This window comes from Notechis scutatus, chromosome 12 (genome assembly GCF_049901735.1).
Source record: "Notechis scutatus isolate UNSWTSFEM ecotype Mainland chromosome 12, rNotScu1.2, whole genome shotgun sequence".
NCBI classification, from domain to species: domain Eukaryota; kingdom Metazoa; phylum Chordata; class Lepidosauria; order Squamata; family Elapidae; genus Notechis; species Notechis scutatus.
In genome coordinates, this window is record NC_142020.1 from 10,203,642 (window position 1) to 10,223,149 (window position 19,508).

The window sequence follows — 19,508 nt, forward strand, 5'->3', positions numbered from 1 at the left end:
CTTAATTCTACCTTAATTAATCATCTTAGTTTAAATCATTATATTTGTATCTTTTGTCCATTTTTTATCATCCCTTTGTCTCATCCCTTATGAAAAAAAAAGAAAATCAGTTTCTCCTGAAATCATTAATCAGAGTATGATGCCTTTCTATCTCCCCCCTAAGTTAATCAAATTAATCTTTAAAATAATATCTAATACCCAATCAGATTTTGCTTGGTACATTCTATCTAACTAATACATCCAACACAATTAAGTGCATAATTAAAGAATAAATCCAAATATTAAAAAGAAATACTATAATAAAAATTTTATAATAACATCAATACCATAATTTTATTAAACTCTTTAATTAAAACAATATTCTAAACCTCTCCTATTATTAAGTTTTAAAACCAATCATTTTAAACATTTTAACATTTTAATCTCTTATCAACTCTTAAACCATTGCAATACTACCATCTCATCTTATGTACCTTGCAAAATCTTTTTTTTTTTTTTAAAAAAATTATACTTTATCCATTATCCATAAAAATTCCTTTTTCCATTTAATTTCAAAACGTTGTAGCTTTTCTCCACCTTTTCCCTTTCTTTCTTTTCCCAACAAACCTTTCTACCCCCCTTCTTCTAGCCTCTGCCTTACCGGCTTCCCTTCTCTGTCGTATTTCTTTTCCCCTTTGTTTACAATCATCATATTGGTTTTGCACTTTATTTTTCCCTTTCTTAAATGTTTTTTAGATCTTAAGTCCTTAAATCCTTTAGTTTTTCTTCTTTCTCTTCTTTTCTTTTCTTTCTCTCTTCCTTTTTTCTGGATCAAATTCTGAGATTCATTAAAGATGGCTCCTTCCTTTCTTTCTTGTTCCTCTGCTGTCTTCATCTGTTGTAATTTTTGTTGATAATTAGTAAGCGCCATTTCTAAGAAAAGGAAAGCTTCTTCCACACCATTTCTTAGTTCCTCAACAGAAAGAGCCATTATAAATCTTCTTTTCTTTTCTCCTTCTTTCTTCTTACAACAACCAGAATATTCAAAAGAAAATAAAAAAGATAGAACAGTCCCAAAGTTATCAATCAGTCCAAACCAAGGCAGAGTTCTCACTTTTCTCCTTCTGGGGTGATATCAATCAAAGAGAAAGAAAGTCCATAATCTGTTTAAAGTCTTGTTACAATATATTCTAGTCTTCAAATCCTTAAGGCATCTGCTCCAACAAATCTTAGCATACAAATATTTTCTTTTTAATCCTCTCTCTTCCCACTCATCGCTTAAAACCAATTTCCACCTAAAAATAGGTTTCTTAATATCCAGTTATTTATTCCGTAAGAAAAGAGGGAAAGCTATCCTTTCAGCACCTTCAAGCAGCCGCTTTTTTCCTCTTCTGGCAGGTATTATTCAGAAAGTCATACTTTTCAGGAATTTTATTAAATATGTCTTAGAGTCCTAGGAGCCAAGAAAACTTTCTCCTCTCAATCACTTTCTCCACTTCCTCCTGCGCATTCTTACCCGGCTGCCAGCTTCTTTGTGCGCGGCCATTACGGGACCGCCGCTGCACCGTCCTGGGAAAAGGGGGTTCTGCCGGCCAGGGAGGGGTCTGCAACACCCCAGTCCCTTCTCCGGATCCCCTACCTTCAGCTGCCCCTGCAGGCAGCCTAGCTCCGCACCGGCTGGGTCGGAGTCCTAAAACGGCTAGCGCGGTAGGGATCGCGCAACCGCAAATCCCTGCCGCTCGCGGCGACAAACCGGAAAGAGCCCTATCTGCTCAATTATTTTTATCATCCTGAGGATTGAATGTCGGTTAAAGAAATAAGAACAAACCAGACTGGGTCAGCTGGCAGCCTTCAAATTTATACCTTCAGAAATTTTTTTCTAAAAAAACTGTTGGAGGAACAAGATATTTCTGATTTTCCTTGTTCATTTATCCCAAGAGGTCCAAAAAAAGTACTTTTTTTGGGTTGCCTTAGTCAGTTCATTCTCTGAATCCATTGCTTTCAATCCTCTAGAAAGATGTCTTATGTAGCTGGTCCGTGTATCAACTAAAAAATACTTCTTTGGTCTTTTTAGTTGCCAGCATAAAGGGAGTGGGGGAAAAGCAGTGCATTCCTTAAATGCTTCAAATAATTGCTAGGAAGCCGAAGCAAGATTATTACTGGAGAGCATGATGGATGACTCTTGGCTATGGATGTGTCCCATTGGAGAATATACATCCAGGGAGGGTGGGGGGAAGACCAGAATCAAGGGGGAAATGAATGAAGTGTCTCAGAGTTGGCTGCACCCAGGTAACGCCGACAAGGTTACTCCTAATCAATTTTTTTTTTTTTACTCAGATGTGGCTAGAGACTTGGTTTGAATGGGGGTGGATTTGTTGGAGCCCTGACACTGTGACTTACAACAGTTCATTTAGTGACTGATCAAAGTTACAACAGCGCTGAAAAAAGTGACTTGCGATCATTTTTCACGCAACCGTTAACAGCATCCCCATGGTCACATGATCAGAATTCACATACTTGACCATTTATGACGGTTGCAGCATCTTGGGGTCACATAATCCCTTTCTGAGAGCTTCTGAACAGCCAAGTCAATGGGGAAGCCGAATTCACTTGACATCTGTGTGACTAACTTAACTGTGGAAGGAAAGGTTGTAAAATGGGGCAAAAATCATTTAAATGTCCTGCTTAGCAACACAAATCTTGGCCTCCATTGTCGTAAGCCGAGGACTACCCATACCTTGAATTGCTTCCGTGCCCCATACACGATTTTTCTGATTTGACGATTCTTCTGCATCTTTTAAATGTTTAGGTAAAGGTAAAGGTCTCCCTCACACATCCGTGCTAGTCGTCCCTGGCTCTAGAAGGCGTTGTTTATCTCCATTACAAAGCCGAAGAAGAGCCAGCGTTGTCCGGAGATGTCTCCGTGGTCATGTGGCTGGCATGACTAAATGCCAAAGGTGCACGGAACGCTGTTCCCTTCCCATCAAAGGGGTCCCTATTTTTCCACTTGCATTTTTTACCTGCTTTCGAACCGCTAGGTTGGCAGAAGCTGGGACAAGTAATGGAAGCTCACTCCATTACACGGCGCTAGGGATTCGAACCACCGAACTGCCGACTTTTCTGATCGGCAAGCTTACCATCTTAGCCACTGAGCACCCTAACCCCAACCTTTCAATGTTTAGGTGGTAGGAAAAGAAACTCAGTTGTTAAGAACAGGCTATTTTAAAAGCTGTGGCTGAGCGGTCAGCAAATCAAGTGTAAAATAGAAAGTATAGGTGATAGCTTGATATCGCTTTTCCTTCTTCTAGCTCTGGCATTCTCTACAGTAACAAAAAACGTCTGACAGGAACTCAGCTATGTCCAAGTTTGGCTTACAAGGTTCAGCTCTACCAGCCAGCCCTTCTCATTCACTTTTTGGCTGTTCTGGTGATGAATGATATATATGGTGATGACCCTCTTCCAGGATTGGCTAAAGACGGGGGTGGGTGCCATATTTTAATTGGCCTGTTGACTAGATTCCTATGGAATAGCTAAGTGAAAAAGAAGTGTCATAGGAGAAAGAGCTTGACTTCAATAGCCATATAAAGCAACTAACCTCTACTTCCTGACGAGCAAGTATCCTTGGGGATAAATTCAAGAGATTTCAAGATCTGCACTTTCTAATTACTGGTGGTTCTTACAATTCAAAAGGTTGAGTCTTCTATTCTGGCAAATCTTTTTTAAAAGTAGCTTTAGCTTATAGGTTTAGGTCTGCAGTTCTGTTTTGTTTTTAAAGAACAACATTTTTTGCATAAGTGTCCTTGGTTCATTGATTTACAAGTCTTAGGAACTAAATTAAAACATCCTGGATCTGATCACAATTACTGGAATTTAATATCTTGGATTTTGAAAAAACAAGACTATTTATATAGGACTTGCCTATTTGACATAGCAAAGGAGCATTGGATAATTGTGAAAACTATTCCTGAACATAATTGATATTTTTGGTTGGGAGTCTGATTTCCGCTGGTCTGAAGAATCATCTAGTGCTCACCAGCCACCAGGGAAGCAGCAACAGCAAATGGGCATTATGAGAACATGAAATGAGATTTTCTTTAAAAACTTAATTAACAATACATCTAAGAAAAAGGGGCCCTTTCTGTAACTTGCGATTAAGGCTCAGTTGTGTTTGCTGGAGAAGAACATCGTAGAACATCTAAGGTGGATGAAAGTTCTTTAAGCAAGGAAGTTCTAACTTCAATTTTCCAAAATATCCGGTGGAACAGATTTATTTGTGCTCTTAATTGGAGTATTGTAAGTTTTTTCTCCTCCTAAAGAATCGTGAAAACTTGCTGAACGCTTTACCAATTCTGCGATTTATTGCAGCAATATTGAAAGTTCTAGCTGAAGTTGGGTTCCTGAATCTGCTAGAATGGACGAGTTCTGGGTTGCCTATCTGTGCATGGCTGTGTTTGTCTTAATCCTTATTTTGATGAAGCAGAAGCCAGATGATGAGGTCAAGAAGAAGCTAGAGGATGAGAAGCCCTCAACCTCCTATAGTCAGTTTGCCACCCGTGCCGGAAAAGCCCTGGAACACACGGAAGAAGAGCTAGAGGCCTCCATGCAGAAGCTAACTGGCCTTTTGTTTGGCACAGATACTCATAAGCAACATCACTCTGATCACAGCGTCCACCAGAGAGAATCTGCAGGAAAAGGACATCAGGTGAGCCACAATAAAATCTAGACATAATACAACAGATGGGCTGGACTTCAGTTTTGTGGGAATCTCTTGAAGTCCTCAACCTACAAGGTGTAACCAACAAGGTCATTCAGACTGGGTGATATCTTCTCCAATCTACATGTCCGTCTGGATTGGGTCACATCTTGCATTTTTGTTCCTTTATTCAACCGCTTTTGAATTTTCATGGGTTGAAGGGCATCATTTTCCCAGAATGGTCATCCATAATTGTCTCTGAGACAATTGTAAGCTGGTGATATTAGTGCAGAGGTTTCCAAACTTAGCAACTTTAAGACTTGTGGACTTCAACTCCCAGCATAGCTGACTGGAGAATTCTGGGAGTTGAAGTCCACAAGTCTTAAAATTGCCAAGTTTGGGGACCCCTGTATTCATGTCTTCTGCTGACCTCTTTTCCAAATGCCTGAAATTTTTCCCGAGAACCAGAGTCCTCTCCAGAGATTCCCCATTTCCCATAAAGTGTCCAAAGTGGTTAAGATTTAGCTTCAATACTTGGGTTGTTGTTTTTTTTGCAAGCAATTTGGTTTTTATTATTTGTTCTTTTGGCAGTGGAGGTATTCTCAACAATTTTCTCCAAAATCACAATTCCAAAGCATCCAGGTGGTTTCATTCATGTTTTCTGATTGCCTAGCTTTCAGTACTTTATGTTACCAAAAAGAAAAAGAAAAAAACTATGGTCCTGACAACAAGTATCTAGGCAAATTTTGGGTTGAGTTTAATTGTAGTTCAGCAGATGGTAGAAAACCTAGACACTTACTTTGCTGGTTGTATAAAGACTTCTCATCCTTAAGACCTTGTATAGGCTTTTTAGAAACAGAATGTAACAGAGTTGGAAGGGACCTTGGAGGTCTTCTAGTCCAACCCCCAGCTCAGGCAGGAAACCCTATATCATTTCAGACAAATGGTTGTCCAATCTCTTCTTAAAAACTTCCGGTGTTGGAGCATTTACAACTTCCGGAGGCAAGTTCTCACTGTTAGGAAATTTCTCCTTAGTTCTAAGTTGCTTCTTTCCTTGATTAGTTTCCACCCGTTGCTTCTTGTCCTGCCCTCAGGTGCTTTGGAGAATAGCTTGACTCCCTCTTCTTTGTGGCAGCCCCTTTTTGTTTGGGCATAGCATGTTAAATGATTACAGAATGGCATGTTGATAACCTGGGTTGTGTATTTGCTCATCAGATTTAATGGCTTAGCAGGTTGTGTGAACCTAACCAGCAAACCATGATTAGAGAGAAATTGCCTCTTAGCACAACTTATAAACTCTGTCTATAACTGGCCTGCATTTCTGCAAGAAGATTCATTAAAACCACTGCATCTCACAACCCATCCATATATATTTAACAAGACAGAAGGTTAAGGTTGTATGTAGAAAAAGTTATTCCTACTATTTAATTAACTAACCATTTAATTATTTGCAAATCTACTGGCTGATCTAGTACAAATCCTGTTGTATCATCTGCCTGTCTTGGTGAACAAATCCCGAAGGGACTATTTGAAGTTCAGCCCAACATTAATGGCCCTAAAGCCATGTTCTCCTAAAATGGACATCCAGATTATAGGGCTGGCCATGGAATATTTAGCACACTCTTCATATCGGTTTCAGCGTGACCCATTAATATACCTTCTGGTCTCTTCTGGCACCAGAAGGAAGGCCACTAAATCACTGCACAGACTCATCCCTGCTTAGGTCTTGTTAAAGGCTCTGTGTGACCTGCAGAGCAGAAACCAAACAAAATACATTCTTAGACTCAACTCTGGTTTGTAAATTGTGGTTTATGGCTTGGTGTGTTCCATGAATCCACATGAGGTGGCTTATTCCACAACACATAGTTAAACATGCCAGATTTTAGCACGAAGGTATCTTAACTCCCCTTTCAATATGGAATCAGTTTTTTCCCCCCATGATGGCAATCTCCAGAATCAGCAAACTGTAAGGGGATAAGCTTTTTTTCCCATATAAATGGGCATGTGTTTCTTTATTTATTATGAAAAACCTGCTCCTCTAACCTGATTTACGAACAGAACACAAAAGAATAACAGAGTTTGAAGGGACTTTGGAAGTCTTCTAGTCCAGGGGTCGCCAACCTTTTGGACCTCAGGAACCACCAAACTCATAATTTTAAATACTGCAGACCATTAATGTGAATTTTGACTGACGGTGGCTTGCTGACGTTTTCCCAGGGTCTCTGCAGAAAGCAATAGAGACCCTGGGAAAATCCCCCCAAAAGCCTGCAGGAAAATTCCCCACCCCGTTTTCCTACCGATTGATCGTTCTTTATTTGGGATCACAAGATTCCATCTCCAGCTCCATTCTCAGGGGGAGAGAGAGAGACTTTTGGCTTCGTGCAAGGAAAGCAACAGAAGCAGCAGAAGTCTTTCTTTCTCTCTCCCAAACTCCACCAGAAATGAGTCTTTGCCAGTGCAGCCTCTTGGAGCAGGATGCCTTGCAGGGTCTCAAAGACTCATTTCTGGTGGACTTTGGGGGAGAGAAAGAAAGACTTTGGCTGCTTTCTGTGTGTGTAGCCAAAAGCAGAAGAAGAAAGAGGTGGAAAAATCAGCCCACTAGCTAGACCAGGTGCATGGGGCAAGGGGGGCAAGTCCTTTCCCCCTCCCCTCACTACCTCATGTTGTTCGCAATGCAAGCGATGCAAGCCTTGTGTTCCCGTGGGCCATGTGGGCGGCACAGCCTTGTGTTCCCGCGGAGCCTGATTAATTGCTTTGGGGGTAACATTTCTCTGCGGACACCAAAATTTTCTCATGGACCACCGGTGGTTCCTGGCACACTGGTTGGCGACCACTTTTCTAGTCCAACCTGCTGCTCAGTCAGGACAACCTATACCATTTCAGGCAAATGGCTGTCCACTCTCTTCTTTAAAAACCTCCAGTGCATTTATGTATCAAATCAAGGTCATGGATGCATTTTAGAGTTCAGCCATAGAACAGACAGGCTTCTCTTAAGCCGGATTATTATTTTTTTAATGAAAAAAAATCATGTTTCTAGGGTTTAATAAAAATGAACTTAAAGCACACATCCCAGGATGCTATTACTGAATGCTTGCACTATAAAAATTGTTCCTGTTTTGGTCTCCTGTAAAGACTTGTGCTGTTTCACTATCGATAATCAATAGTGAAGGCATATTTACAGTAGGGTAGAGGTCTTTCTTTAACCCTCTGAAGATTTTCTCTCTCCTTTACCCAAATTAGGACCTCGCTTGTCAGATGACACCTTTTTGAAGGAAGTAGTAGTTTGCAGAAACGGTGCCGCATCGAGTTAATAATTCCTTCTGCTTCCAGTATTCCGGCTCTGAATGTCTCTATTTGTTCATCCAAAAACGACCTGTTGCTAGGGCTCCGGCATCCACCCCCATTTAAATTATGAGTCTCTAGCTGCATTTCTCAGAGTTTAAAGAAGATTTATTAGGAGTGAACATGCCGGTGCTACCTGGGTGCAGTCGACTCTGAGACACATCGTTCATTTCACCCTTGACCCTGGTCTTCCCCCACCCCCTGGATGTATATTCTCCAGTGGGACACATCCATAGCCAAGAGTCATCAATCATGGTCTCCAGTAATAATCTTGCATGCCAGAAGCTTCGGTTGCCTAGAACTTACCTATGAAGCATTTAAGGAATGCACTGCTTCCCCCCATCCGTTTTTGCTGGCAACTCTAAAAAAACAGAGAAATATTTTTGAGTTCTGTATCTATGTGAACAGTATATACTGGGTATCAGCAACCCACGGCTTTGGAGCCGCATGCAGCTCTTTGGGCTCTCTGCTGTGGCTCCCTGTTGTGTGAGCCCACCATACTGGCTGGCCCAGCCTCTCGGCCTCCTGTCCCAGTCACTCCTCGCCTGGCCTGAGAAGATAAAACACACACACAAAAAAAAAACAGAAATGAGAGAGAGGGAGGGAGAGAGAGAGAGAGACCCGTTTCCCACAGAAAACACCGGGAGCCGCAAAACCTGGATCAGTGTGGCGGGTGCGTGTGTCATGTGACTGGGTGGGAGTGATGTTGAGTTAGCATGCCCACCCAGGTTTCGGGGCTCCCGGTGTTTTCTGTGGGGAATGGGTCCAAATGGCTCTGTGAGTGTTTTAAGGTTGCAGACCCCTGGTATATACCCACTTTTCCCGTGGGGTAGTTACCATTCTGACTGCTTTGGTTTGTTCTCCGGAAAAGATCTCTCGATTTCTCAATTTCCCTGGAAACTTCACGATAGGTAGATGGGAGAGCATAAATGAAGAAGTGGATCTAGCAGGAGGCAATTCATTTGCTAGCATTAAATTTCATTTAACCTTCCACGAGAATCTTGGGCTGCCCTCTTGCAGGCAGATCTGATATTCAACCAGCATACCAGCCATGCCTTTAAAAGACACAACCCGAAGCAGGTCAAACTGGAGTCACTCTAATGTATTTAGCACCAGAGAGGCTTTTAGGAAACAAAAATGCTTACCCCCTTTTTTTAATTGCATTTTCCTCTCCTTTTAACAACTTCAATAGGGAGGGTGATGAAAATATAATTTTAAAAAAATACTAGATTGTGCGGAGATGGACAGATTGACACTAAAAATAAAAGATAAGGAAGAAACAGAATACTTTTCAACGTGGGATCTTGTTTTATCAGTGGTTAGATAAAAGAGGTGGAAAATAGAGGGAAAAAAAGATGTGTAAGTAAATGATGAAAGATTATTATTATAAACAAGTAAATGTTACTACTATTATGATTACTATTATTATAATTATGATTACTATGATACCATTTTGTTGTATAAGCAAATGGATCCAGGCAATACACTGTACATTAAGCACTTATGTATATTTAAGGGAAAAAATATATAAATAAAATTTAAAAAAAAAACTTCAGCAGGGAGGGTGAAGTCTGAAGAGGTTCAGTTCAGATTTCACCTAAAGCCAGGATTAGGGGGGGGGGGGAATCTAGCTATCTCAAAAGAAATAAACCCATTTTCCCCAAACATGATGCCCTGCAGAAATACGGTACTCTGATGAACGTTTCAGTTGCTATTTGTGTTGGTTGAAAGTTCATCCTGTTAGAACAGGCTCTTTCACTCCCTCTCTCTCTTTCTTTCCCCTTCTCTCTCTCTCTCTTTCTCTTTCTCTCTTTCCCTTTCTCTCTCTCTCTCTCCCTCTCTCTTTCCCCTCCCTCCCTCTCTCTGCCTCTGTCTGTTCTCTCTTTCTCTCTCTCTCTTTCCCTTTCTCTCTTTCCCTTCTCTCTCTCTCTCTGCCTCTCTGTTTCTCTCTCTTTCCCTCCCTCTCTCTCTCTGCCTCTGTCTGTTTCTCTCTCTCTTCCTCCCTCCCTCCCTCTCTCTCTTTCCCTCTCTCTGTTTTTCTCTCTCTCTCTTTCCCTCCCTCCCTCTCTTCCCCCCTCTCTCTAATCTAGAACAGCCTAGGTTAGAGACATCGGGACAAAAAGTCTCAGTGGAAGCTTGTTAAAGAGACACCCAGCCTAGAAGTAAGGATAAACTTTTGACAATAAGAACAATTAATCAATGGCATAGCTGGGCTCTTGGAATTGTGGGTGCTCCATCACTGGAGGCTTTCAAAAATAGACAGCCATTTGACTGGAATAGCTTAAGGGTCCTGCTTGAGCAGGGGGCTGGACTAGAAGACCTCCAAGGCCCCTTCCAGCTCTATGATCCTATATTCTAAAGCCTCCAATTCACGTGTGTCTTTCTTCTCCCTTTCCCACCTTCTCTTTTTTTTAAAGGAACAAGAGAAAGCTCACCATACAGCTCAGCAGAATATCCTGGATGAGATTGGTGAGTCCTTGTTGGCAACCCAAATTTCATGGGTGGTCAAAGAATCATTGAGTCCGTTTGCATGTCTAGAAAATGTATCGTTTGCCCAGCTTGGCTCCCTCCTACTTTTGGACTATAACACCATTCTCCATTGCCATTTGTGGCTAGGAAGATGGGACTCAGAATCCAAGACAAGGCAAGAGGCCACTGGAATTGGGAAAAGAGTGATGCTTGCGCTGTTTTTCCCGGTTTTCCAGATGGGTGGGATTTTATCTGCATAGCCAATGGTGGATTGTGTTATGGGGAAGCCATCACATCCGGAAACTGCATCTGGTTGAGAAAAAAATATGTATTTGTGTATTAAACAAATCTCCTATCCTGGATTTTCAGGAGTGGGTTATTGAAATAAGGTGTGTTTGTGAGGCTCAGCAAATCTTTAAACACACTTGAGCTACCTTCTTATTATGGTTTACTGGATGCAACAATTCTCCCTATCAATGATTACAGGATTAACAGAATTTAAATCTACCTATGCAGTACCAGGCTAATGCTGATCTGGTGTAAATAAGCAGTGATATTTTGGCCCATCCTTAATCTCAAGGCCATTCTCAACAATGACCTCAGTTCATCACCCCCTGAATTAATCAATTTTGAGGAGGATGTTATCCAGCAGCAGTGTTCCACAATCATTAATTTTTCATTCTGGTTGAACTTTGCCTGCCACTTCCTGGTTTTTCTTCACGTGAAAAAAAAAAGACCATTTGTTTTTTTTTAAAAAAAAAACTGTAAAATTTCCCATCATTGTTTCGGATAGGAATCGTGACTGTGCCTCATAATAGAAGGAATGCAGTATTTATTGGAGTAACATAATAGAAAGACCTGAGAAAGTGGTTTGTAAAGTCTTTCTATTATGTTACTCTAATAAATAATGAACAGACTATAGAGAATGTTATTCCAATAAATGTGAACAGACTATAATAAAAAAATTAGACTAGAATAACATGGAGTAGTCTAGTAAACTGGGAATATGGAAGGATACCAAGGAAAGCATCTCTTTATCAGTTAATCCATTTTCACTGAGCACTGATAACATCTTATGGAAACCCCCTCCCTTCCATCTTCTGCCCATCTGGGTTCATATATCTTTGGATGATGGTGGAATTATAATAGGGGGTCACTGAACCAGTGATTTGAGGATTAAAGCTATATTTATTGTATTTGTTGATAGATGTTTATCCCTCTGTATTACTTCATAAGTAACTCAAGACACTGAACATGCCCAATGCCCCTTATCCCTCCCATTTACCCACAACAACAACCCTGTGACAAGAGTTGGGCTGAGGGAGGGGGATGGACCTGAAGCCATCCAGTAAGGAAGGACTAGAACTCACCGTCTCCTGGTGATTGGCCCAAAGACACCCAGCTGGCTTTCGTTGCTACGTCAGAACTAGAATTCACCATCTCCTGATGATTGGCTCAAAGTCACCCAGCCAGCTTTCATGCCTAAGGTAGGACTAGAACTCACCGTCACCTGGTGATTGGTCCAAAGTTGCCCAGCTGGCTTTCCTGCCTAAGGCAGAACTAGAACTCACTGTCTCCTGGTTGCTAGCCTGGTGCCTTAACCACAACCCCAAACTATTTAAATATTTCAAATATTTTTGAAATACATGCATCTGAACAGGTTTGTGGAGTTGTAATTGCAGGAATGCTCTTATCTTGGATGGCAAACCTCAGGTAATGAAGGTTCCAAAGTAATTACAACTCAGGCAAACAAAGTCACTAATGTAAAGGAGGATTAGAGAGAGGAAGTAAACATATGTTAGACTTTAACTAGAGATAATTAATTGTGTTAATTACTATGCTAAACAGGAACGAAAGCTGAGCAGAAACTAAAGTTAACCAATGTTAGAGGATTACTAAAAATGTGTATAAATGTAAGACTAGACTCCAATAAAGTTCATCATGATGATTCAATTGATCATGATCAAACACCTCGACTGCCTCATTATTACAACACTGGTTTTAGTGCCTTTATTCTTTATTCTAAAACAAATATCCAATACTTTGCAAGCACCTTTCTTCTTTCCTGAGCAGGTTAGCACTTAGGGATGTAGAGTGTTAAACCCTGTGGATCTTGTGTTCTTGAGATGGCCGAGTGTGAATTAACCTCTTCGATCTCGGTTTCTTTTTCCTCCATTGGCCTGCAGAGCAAGCCGTGCAGGAGACGGCTGACACTGAAGTGTATGTGAGGAGACGACCACACCCACCAGTTCCCAAGCGGCATCAAGAGGAAAGTCAGTGGTAAGGAAAATAGGGAGCAGAAAGATCGCAGGAAGGATCCTGGTTTATTAGAGCGAACATCCATCTGCCTGTTCGTTTGTTTGTTTGTCAAACATGTGCAAATTAACAAGTATAAGTATGAGCATAAACAAGAACAAAAGGGAGTAAATACAGATAAATGAGGACAGTAGGACAAGGACGGTAGGCACACTGGTGCGCTTATGCACGCCCCCTTTAAGGACCTCTTAGGAATGGGGTGAGGTCCACGGTAGACAGCTTGAGGTTGAAGCTGTGAGGGTTTGACAACGGAGTCAGGTAGAGCATTCCAGGTGTTGACCACTCTGTTGCTGAAGTTGTATTTTCTGCAATCGAGTTTTGGGAGCGGTTTACCTTGTGAGTTTGTATCATTCGTTTGCCCATGTGTTATTGTGATTGAGGCTGAAGAAGTCATTGACAGGCAAGATGTTATAGCAGACAATTTTGTGAACTATGCTTAGATCGGACTACAGCCAGCGCAGTTCCAGATTGTCCAGGCCCCAAATTTCCAGCCTGGGGGGCAGAGAGAACGTGGAGGAGTGGAGTACGTTAACCAAATGGCTTGGAGCATTGCACGATAATTACTCCAGGTTTTCTCAATCTCAGCAACTAAAGATGGGTGGACTTCAACTCCCACCATTCCCCCGTCGGCATCTGTGGAGTCATCACATCGCTGGAGGTTTCTAAGGAAAGATTGGATACCCAGGTGTCGGGAACGGTGTATATAAGGTTTCCTGTTTGAGCAGAAGGTTGGATTGGAAGAGCTTCAAGCTCCCTTCCAACTTTGTCATTCTGTATTCTGGGGATTCCCAGAATTCCCCTAGTTAACTTGTGTGGTGTCATCACGTCACTAGACGTTTTTAAGAAGAGATTGGAACAGCCTAATTTAATCCAGCATCCAGTAGGAATTTCTTCTTTTGTTTCCCTTCCTATTTTTTCTTTTTCTCTTGCAGATTTGGGAACACTGGCAAATTCTAGTCTTAGAGTGACTGGTGAGTAGAGTAGGTTTTTCTACCTTTTGTGTGATGCTCTCTGATATCAAATGTGTTATTCAATTTTGGGGGTGTTTAGTTTAGTTTACTTTATTGTCATTGCACCTCGTACAACGAAATCTTCAGTGCACATCATGACCATGAAAATACACACAAACACACATCCTTCACCCTCCACACCGCACCAACACTGCCCTATACAGTAGAATTCAACAGAGTTACTGCCCTGGGATAGAAGCTGTTTTTCAGCCTATTTTGTCCTTGTTTTTATTATCCTGTATCGTCTGCTAAATGGTAATAGTTAAAAAAAAAGGTGCCCAGGATGAGGTGGATCTTTGAGAATGTTTTGAACTTTCTTAAGGCAGCGGGAGCTGTAAAGCTCTTCCAAAGAGGGGAGACGGCAACCAATGATCCTCTGGGCAATGACATTAACCCTCTGGAGTGCTGTCCTATCTGCCCTTGTGCAATTGGCAAACCATACAGAGGTGCAGTAAGTTAAGATACTCTCCATGGTGCAGCATTAGAAGGTCACCAGCAGTTTTTCATTCCGTTGTTTTCTCAGGTAATCTAACCTCTGCTGGGCCCTTTTGACCAGGGCTGCAATGTCAGCACCCCAGTTCAACAATTTGTATTAGTTTATAATATAGCATACAAAGAAAATACAAAACTAAATAGTAAATAGGTAGGGAAATTAGGAAAGGGAAAAGGGGAGAGAAGGGTGGGGGAAAGCAGTGAAAATAAGGCATTCACTTCCAACTCCCTTTGGTGCAGTAGAACAGTGGTCGCCAACCAGTGGGCCGGGGACTACTGGTGGTCCATGAGAAAATTTTGGTGGTCTGCAGAGAAATGTCACCCCTAAAGCACCCCCCAAAGCAATTAATTCAGGCTGCACGGGAAAACAAGGCTGCGCCACCCACATGGCCCGCGGGAGCATAAGGCTTGCGTCACTTGCATTGCAAACAACACGAGGTAGTGAGGGGAGGGGGGAAAGGGCGGAGGGGGGAACTTGCCCCATTCACCCCACATGCCTGGCCTGGCCACCGGGCTGCTTCTTTCCGCTTCTTTCTTCTTCTGCTTTTGGTTGCACGCAAGGAAAGCAGCAAAAGTCTTTCTTTCTCTCCCCCAAACTCTGCCAGAAACGAGTCTTTGGGACCCTGCAAGGCATCCTGCTCCAAGAGGCTGTGCCAGCGCAACAAGTCTCACAAAGACTCATTTCTGGCGGAGTTTGGGGGAGAGAAAGAAAGACTTCTGCAGCTTCTGCTGCTTTCCTTGCATGAAGCCAAAGGTCTTTCTCTTTCTCTCTCTCTCTCCTCCTGAGAACGGAGCTGGAGACGGTATCCTGCGATCCCAAATAAAGAATGATCGATTGGTAGGAAAACGGGGTGGGGAATTTTCCTGCAGACTTTTTGGGGGATTTTTCCCAGGGTCTCTAGTCCGCAGGATTTAAAATTAAAGGTTTGGTGATCCCTGAGGTCCAGAAGGTTGGCGCCCCCTGCAGTAGAATAAGGCATTAACATCAAACCTCAACTTTATTCGTTACTCAATTTTTATGTGCAAAACCCCCAAAACAGCAATTTTCTCAAAGGTATTTTCCATTATATTTTTCCATGCTTCCCCCCCTCCCCCGTAACTTCCAGGTAGTCCTTGAGTTACAACTGTTTGTTTAGCAACTGTACAAAGTTACAACAGCATAGGAAAAAGTAATTTACAACTAGTCCTGCACTTATGACCATTGCAGCATCCTCACGGTAGCATGATCAGAATTCAGCTCCTCGATAAACACAATGCTTGACAACCAGCCCTGGTAGTCCTCGACTTACAACTATTCGTTTAGTGACTGTTCTAAGTTAGAACAACAGTGGAAAAAAGTACGTTAAGTGAATCTGGCTTCCCCATGAATTTTGCTTGTCAGGTGGTCGCAAAAGGGGAATCATGTGATTCCAGGGCAAAGCAACCGTCATAACTATGAACCAAGTGTCTGAATTTTGATCTTAGCAGCCTGGGGAATGTTGCAATGGCCGTAAGTGTGAAAAACGGTCGTAAGTCCCTTTTTCCCCTGGTGTTATAACTTTGAACGGCCGCTAAATGAGCTGTTGTAAGTCGAGAACTCCCAGTACACCAAAAGAAAAATAAATGCAAGGATAAAAAGGGTAACATCTGGCCAAGACAGCATTTGAACCTAGCAGATTTTCTGTGTCGGGGCCCCGTTAATATTCCTTCGGTTGTTTCTTCTTTTTAAGAAATGTGAGGCATGTGATGTAAATTGGTAATTAATGTAGAAATCTCTGGAGTCGTTAGCATTTCACAAGGTCTGCAGATTTTGCAAGATTCCATCGCTGTTGCCTCAGAAAAGAAACGGTGCAATTTCATATGATTTGGTTTAAATTGCAAGAGCGTGGCGGTTTGGCACACCCAGGCCACCTGATGGTCACTTTGCACTTGGCCTTTCCTCTTGACTTTGTCCTCTGTGTGGTCATTCCTTCTCAATATATCTGTGTTGTCCAGACAGTATATAGGTAATTGGGAATTGATAGTTAAGTTAAAATTGGGAGCTGTCCCCTTAAGGGGATGCCTCATGGTAAATGTAGTTAATGCATCATGGGAAATATAGTTCATGTCATGTGGTCATATCTGTAATCCTGTCATCACTTGAGACTTTCAAGAGGAAATTGGACTGCCGTTTGTCAGAAATGGTGTAGGGTCTCCCACTTGGGCGGGGGGGGGGTTAGACTAGATGACCTACAAGGTCCCTTCCAACTCTGATTATCTGTTATCTGGAATGATTTGCCTCCAGAAGTTGTGAACACTTCAACTCTGGACGTTTTTAAGAAGAGGACAACCATTTGCCTTAAGCGGTATAGAGTTTCCTGCTTGAGCAGGGGGTTAGACTAGATGACCTACAAGGTCCCTTCCAACTCTTGTTATTCTGTTAAATCCCCAGTGGCCAGGCTCACAAGCCTGATGTGTTGTCATCACTTCCCATTCATTCAATCTCCAAAGATTATTCTGCTTTTTCCTCTCCTAGCTGGAACAGTAGACTTTGACGCCTACTTCCTTAGGAAAAAAAAAGACTTCCTCTTTTCTTTTCTTTTTTCCTAAAAGGGGAATTTTTCTGCCTTCCCCTTTTCCACCCCCTTGCAGAAAGTATTTTTGAGACAACGGTTCAGCTTTGCTTGAGAGTTTTTCTGAGTCGGTGAAACTTCAACGCGTTACTCCCTCTTCTGTTTCCACAGCTGCAGACTGAACGCCTGGGTCCCCCAACAGTGTCTCCTGCATCTTGGGGTGCTTCCCTCACCCCCCCCCCCCAAGAGAAATCCCCACTTCTGCATCCCTCTGGCTCTCGCAAGGTTTTTGGGAAAAGATCGGAATGGGGAGAGTGTGATGGTGGCAGCGATCGTTGGAAGATTTACACCCAACTGCACCCAGTGGGGGCTTTGGGGTGTCACTTTTCCCATTCATCCTCCCCTCCCCCCACTTCTTTAAAGCTTCTGTGCCAGGTTTCTGCAAGAGCTCGGCTGGTCTTCCTGCTCTCTCTCTCCCAAGCAGCTCCTTGAAAATCCGTTTAGCAGCACTTCCTTCCTGCCCTGATTAAAAGTTCTACGCCAAGCAAAGCGTCTGACTCAGCGTTCTTTGCTCCAGACCCTTGAGGCTTCTGCTGTGTGTGTCTCAGTGTGTGTGTGTGTGTGTGAGAGAGAGAGAGAGAGAGAGAAGGGGGAGCCGGGAAGGGAAGGAAGAGGAAGGAAGAAAAGAGGAAAGAGGAAAGAAAAAAAGGAAATGAAGGGGGAGAAAGGAAAGGAGAAGAAAGAAGAAAGAAAGAAAAGAAAGAAAGAAAGAAAGAAAGAAAGAAAGAAAGAAAGAAAGAAAGAAAGAAAAAGAAAGAAAGAAAGAAAGAAAGAAAGAAAGAAAGAAAGAAAGAAAGAAAGAAAGAGAAAGAAAGAAAAAAAAGGGGGAAGGGAAGGAAGATGAAGGAAGAAAAGAAGAGGGGAAGAAAAAGGAAAGGAAAGGAAAGGAGAAAGAAAAGGGAGAGAGAGAGAGAAAGAAAAAGAAAGAAGAAAAAGGCACAGAAGGGAAGGAAGATGGAAGAAAAAAGGGGAAAGAAAAGGAGAAAGAAGGAGGGAGAGAGAGAAAAAAAGAAAGAGAAAGAAAGAAGGAAAAAGGGGGAACGGAAAGGAAGGAAGATGAAGGAAGAAAAGGGGAAAGGAAAGGAGAAAGAAAGAGAGAGAGAAAGAAAAAGAAAGAAAGAAAGAATTCCCAAATTCACGGAAGGGAAAGGTGATTGGTGCCATGGGTGAGGGTGGCAGAAGACATTTTGCTGATGGAGATAGAGAGGTGGGTGACGTCCTCTCCCCCATTCCAAGCGGAGAATTCCAGCTGGACTAACACTTGGATTTTGCTTCGTCTCTAATAGGCAGGTAATCCCTGCAGCTGTATTCGAAACAAGAGCCTACAGACTCTGGTGGCTTAAAACAATAGCCAAAAAATTCAGAAACTTCCGTCATTGGCAAAATCCCCATCCGTCAACTGAGAAAGGCAGCTTTACATGGAACGGCTTACATCCCGAGACGATTCAGAGATTGGACAGCTATTTGTCTGGAATATTAGAATGATGCTTGAGCAGGGGGTTGGATCACTAGATGATCTCTAAGTTCCCTTCCAGCCCTTATACTTCTATGTTCTACGTATAGGATACATCCCCGATATATTTAGCTCAACCCATCCCCATGGTATATTCCCCACTCATCAGCGAAGAAGAATGACAGTTTTGCAATTGTCTGGCAGCTGCACTCACATCTGAAATGCCCCAAGTCAGGGAGAGCCAGTTCTGCTAATGTGCTAAGTTCCTCTCCAGTGCAAAAATATCGTTTTCCTGATTTAAAAAAAAAACAAAAAACCCAACCTTGTTTCATAGAAACCACAAAACATTTATCTTCTCCAGCAACATTTCAAAGGCCTTAAAGGATTTCACATTCAGAAGGATGGGCCAAGGTAACCTTGATATCGTTTTGAAGATGCTGACACTGGGGTGAGGTTGAAAAAACAATAATAATAATCCCAGATGGTTTGTACAACAGAATTGTTGTAACCTATGTTGGCAAGGTTCACCCCTACAAAGGCAAAAACAAAATAACTTCTGAGCCGATTGTGTGTGAACCCAGCCACTAAAATGCTGAGATCCGCCAAATTAGGAAAGTTTCCCACGAGCTGAGCTCAGGTCTTTGTGACTTCAGGGACTTTTTCATGCTGTTTTCTTGGCCATGAAACAAATGTAAAATAGTGGAACAAATTCCAATAGCTTGGAATGGACAGGCAGTGATCTATGTATAGGAACTAGAATTTGCAGTCAGTAGATCAAGGTCCCTCATTGGGAGCACTTCCACCTAAAATCTATTTTTGGGTTTTGCTTTTCACCACGTTCTTTTTCACCAGTTTTGAACCCACAAATATTTCTAAAATATTGTGGTGTCAAGCATGGCAAATCAGGAGTCCAGGCACTTCAAATACACATAAAGGTTTATTGCATGCTAACACTCTCTACAACAGGGGTGTCAAACTCGATTTCATTGAGGGTCACATCAAAGAATAGAATTAGAATAGAATAGAATAGAATTAGAATGGAATAGAATAGAATAGAATAGAATAGAATAGAATAGAATAGAATAGAATAGAATAGAATAGAATAGAATAGAATAGATATTGGAATGAATAGAATGGAATGGAATGGAATGGAATGGAATAGA

The 19,508-nt window shown here is 42.0% G+C and overlaps 1 protein-coding gene across 1 annotated transcript; it reads left to right on the forward strand.

Moving 5' to 3' along the window:
* The first annotated feature begins 3,408 nt into the window (after positions 1 to 3,408).
* LOC148129650 (uncharacterized) lies at positions 3,409 to 17,381 on the forward strand. Its single transcript, XM_087973298.1, has 5 exons — positions 3,409 to 4,681; positions 10,438 to 10,483; positions 12,670 to 12,763; positions 13,732 to 13,770; positions 17,004 to 17,381. Coding segments are annotated over exons 1-4 (432 nt in total). The 5' UTR covers positions 3,409 to 4,390; the 3' UTR covers positions 13,733 to 13,770; positions 17,004 to 17,381.
* The last annotated feature ends 2,127 nt before the right edge of the window (positions 17,382 to 19,508 follow it).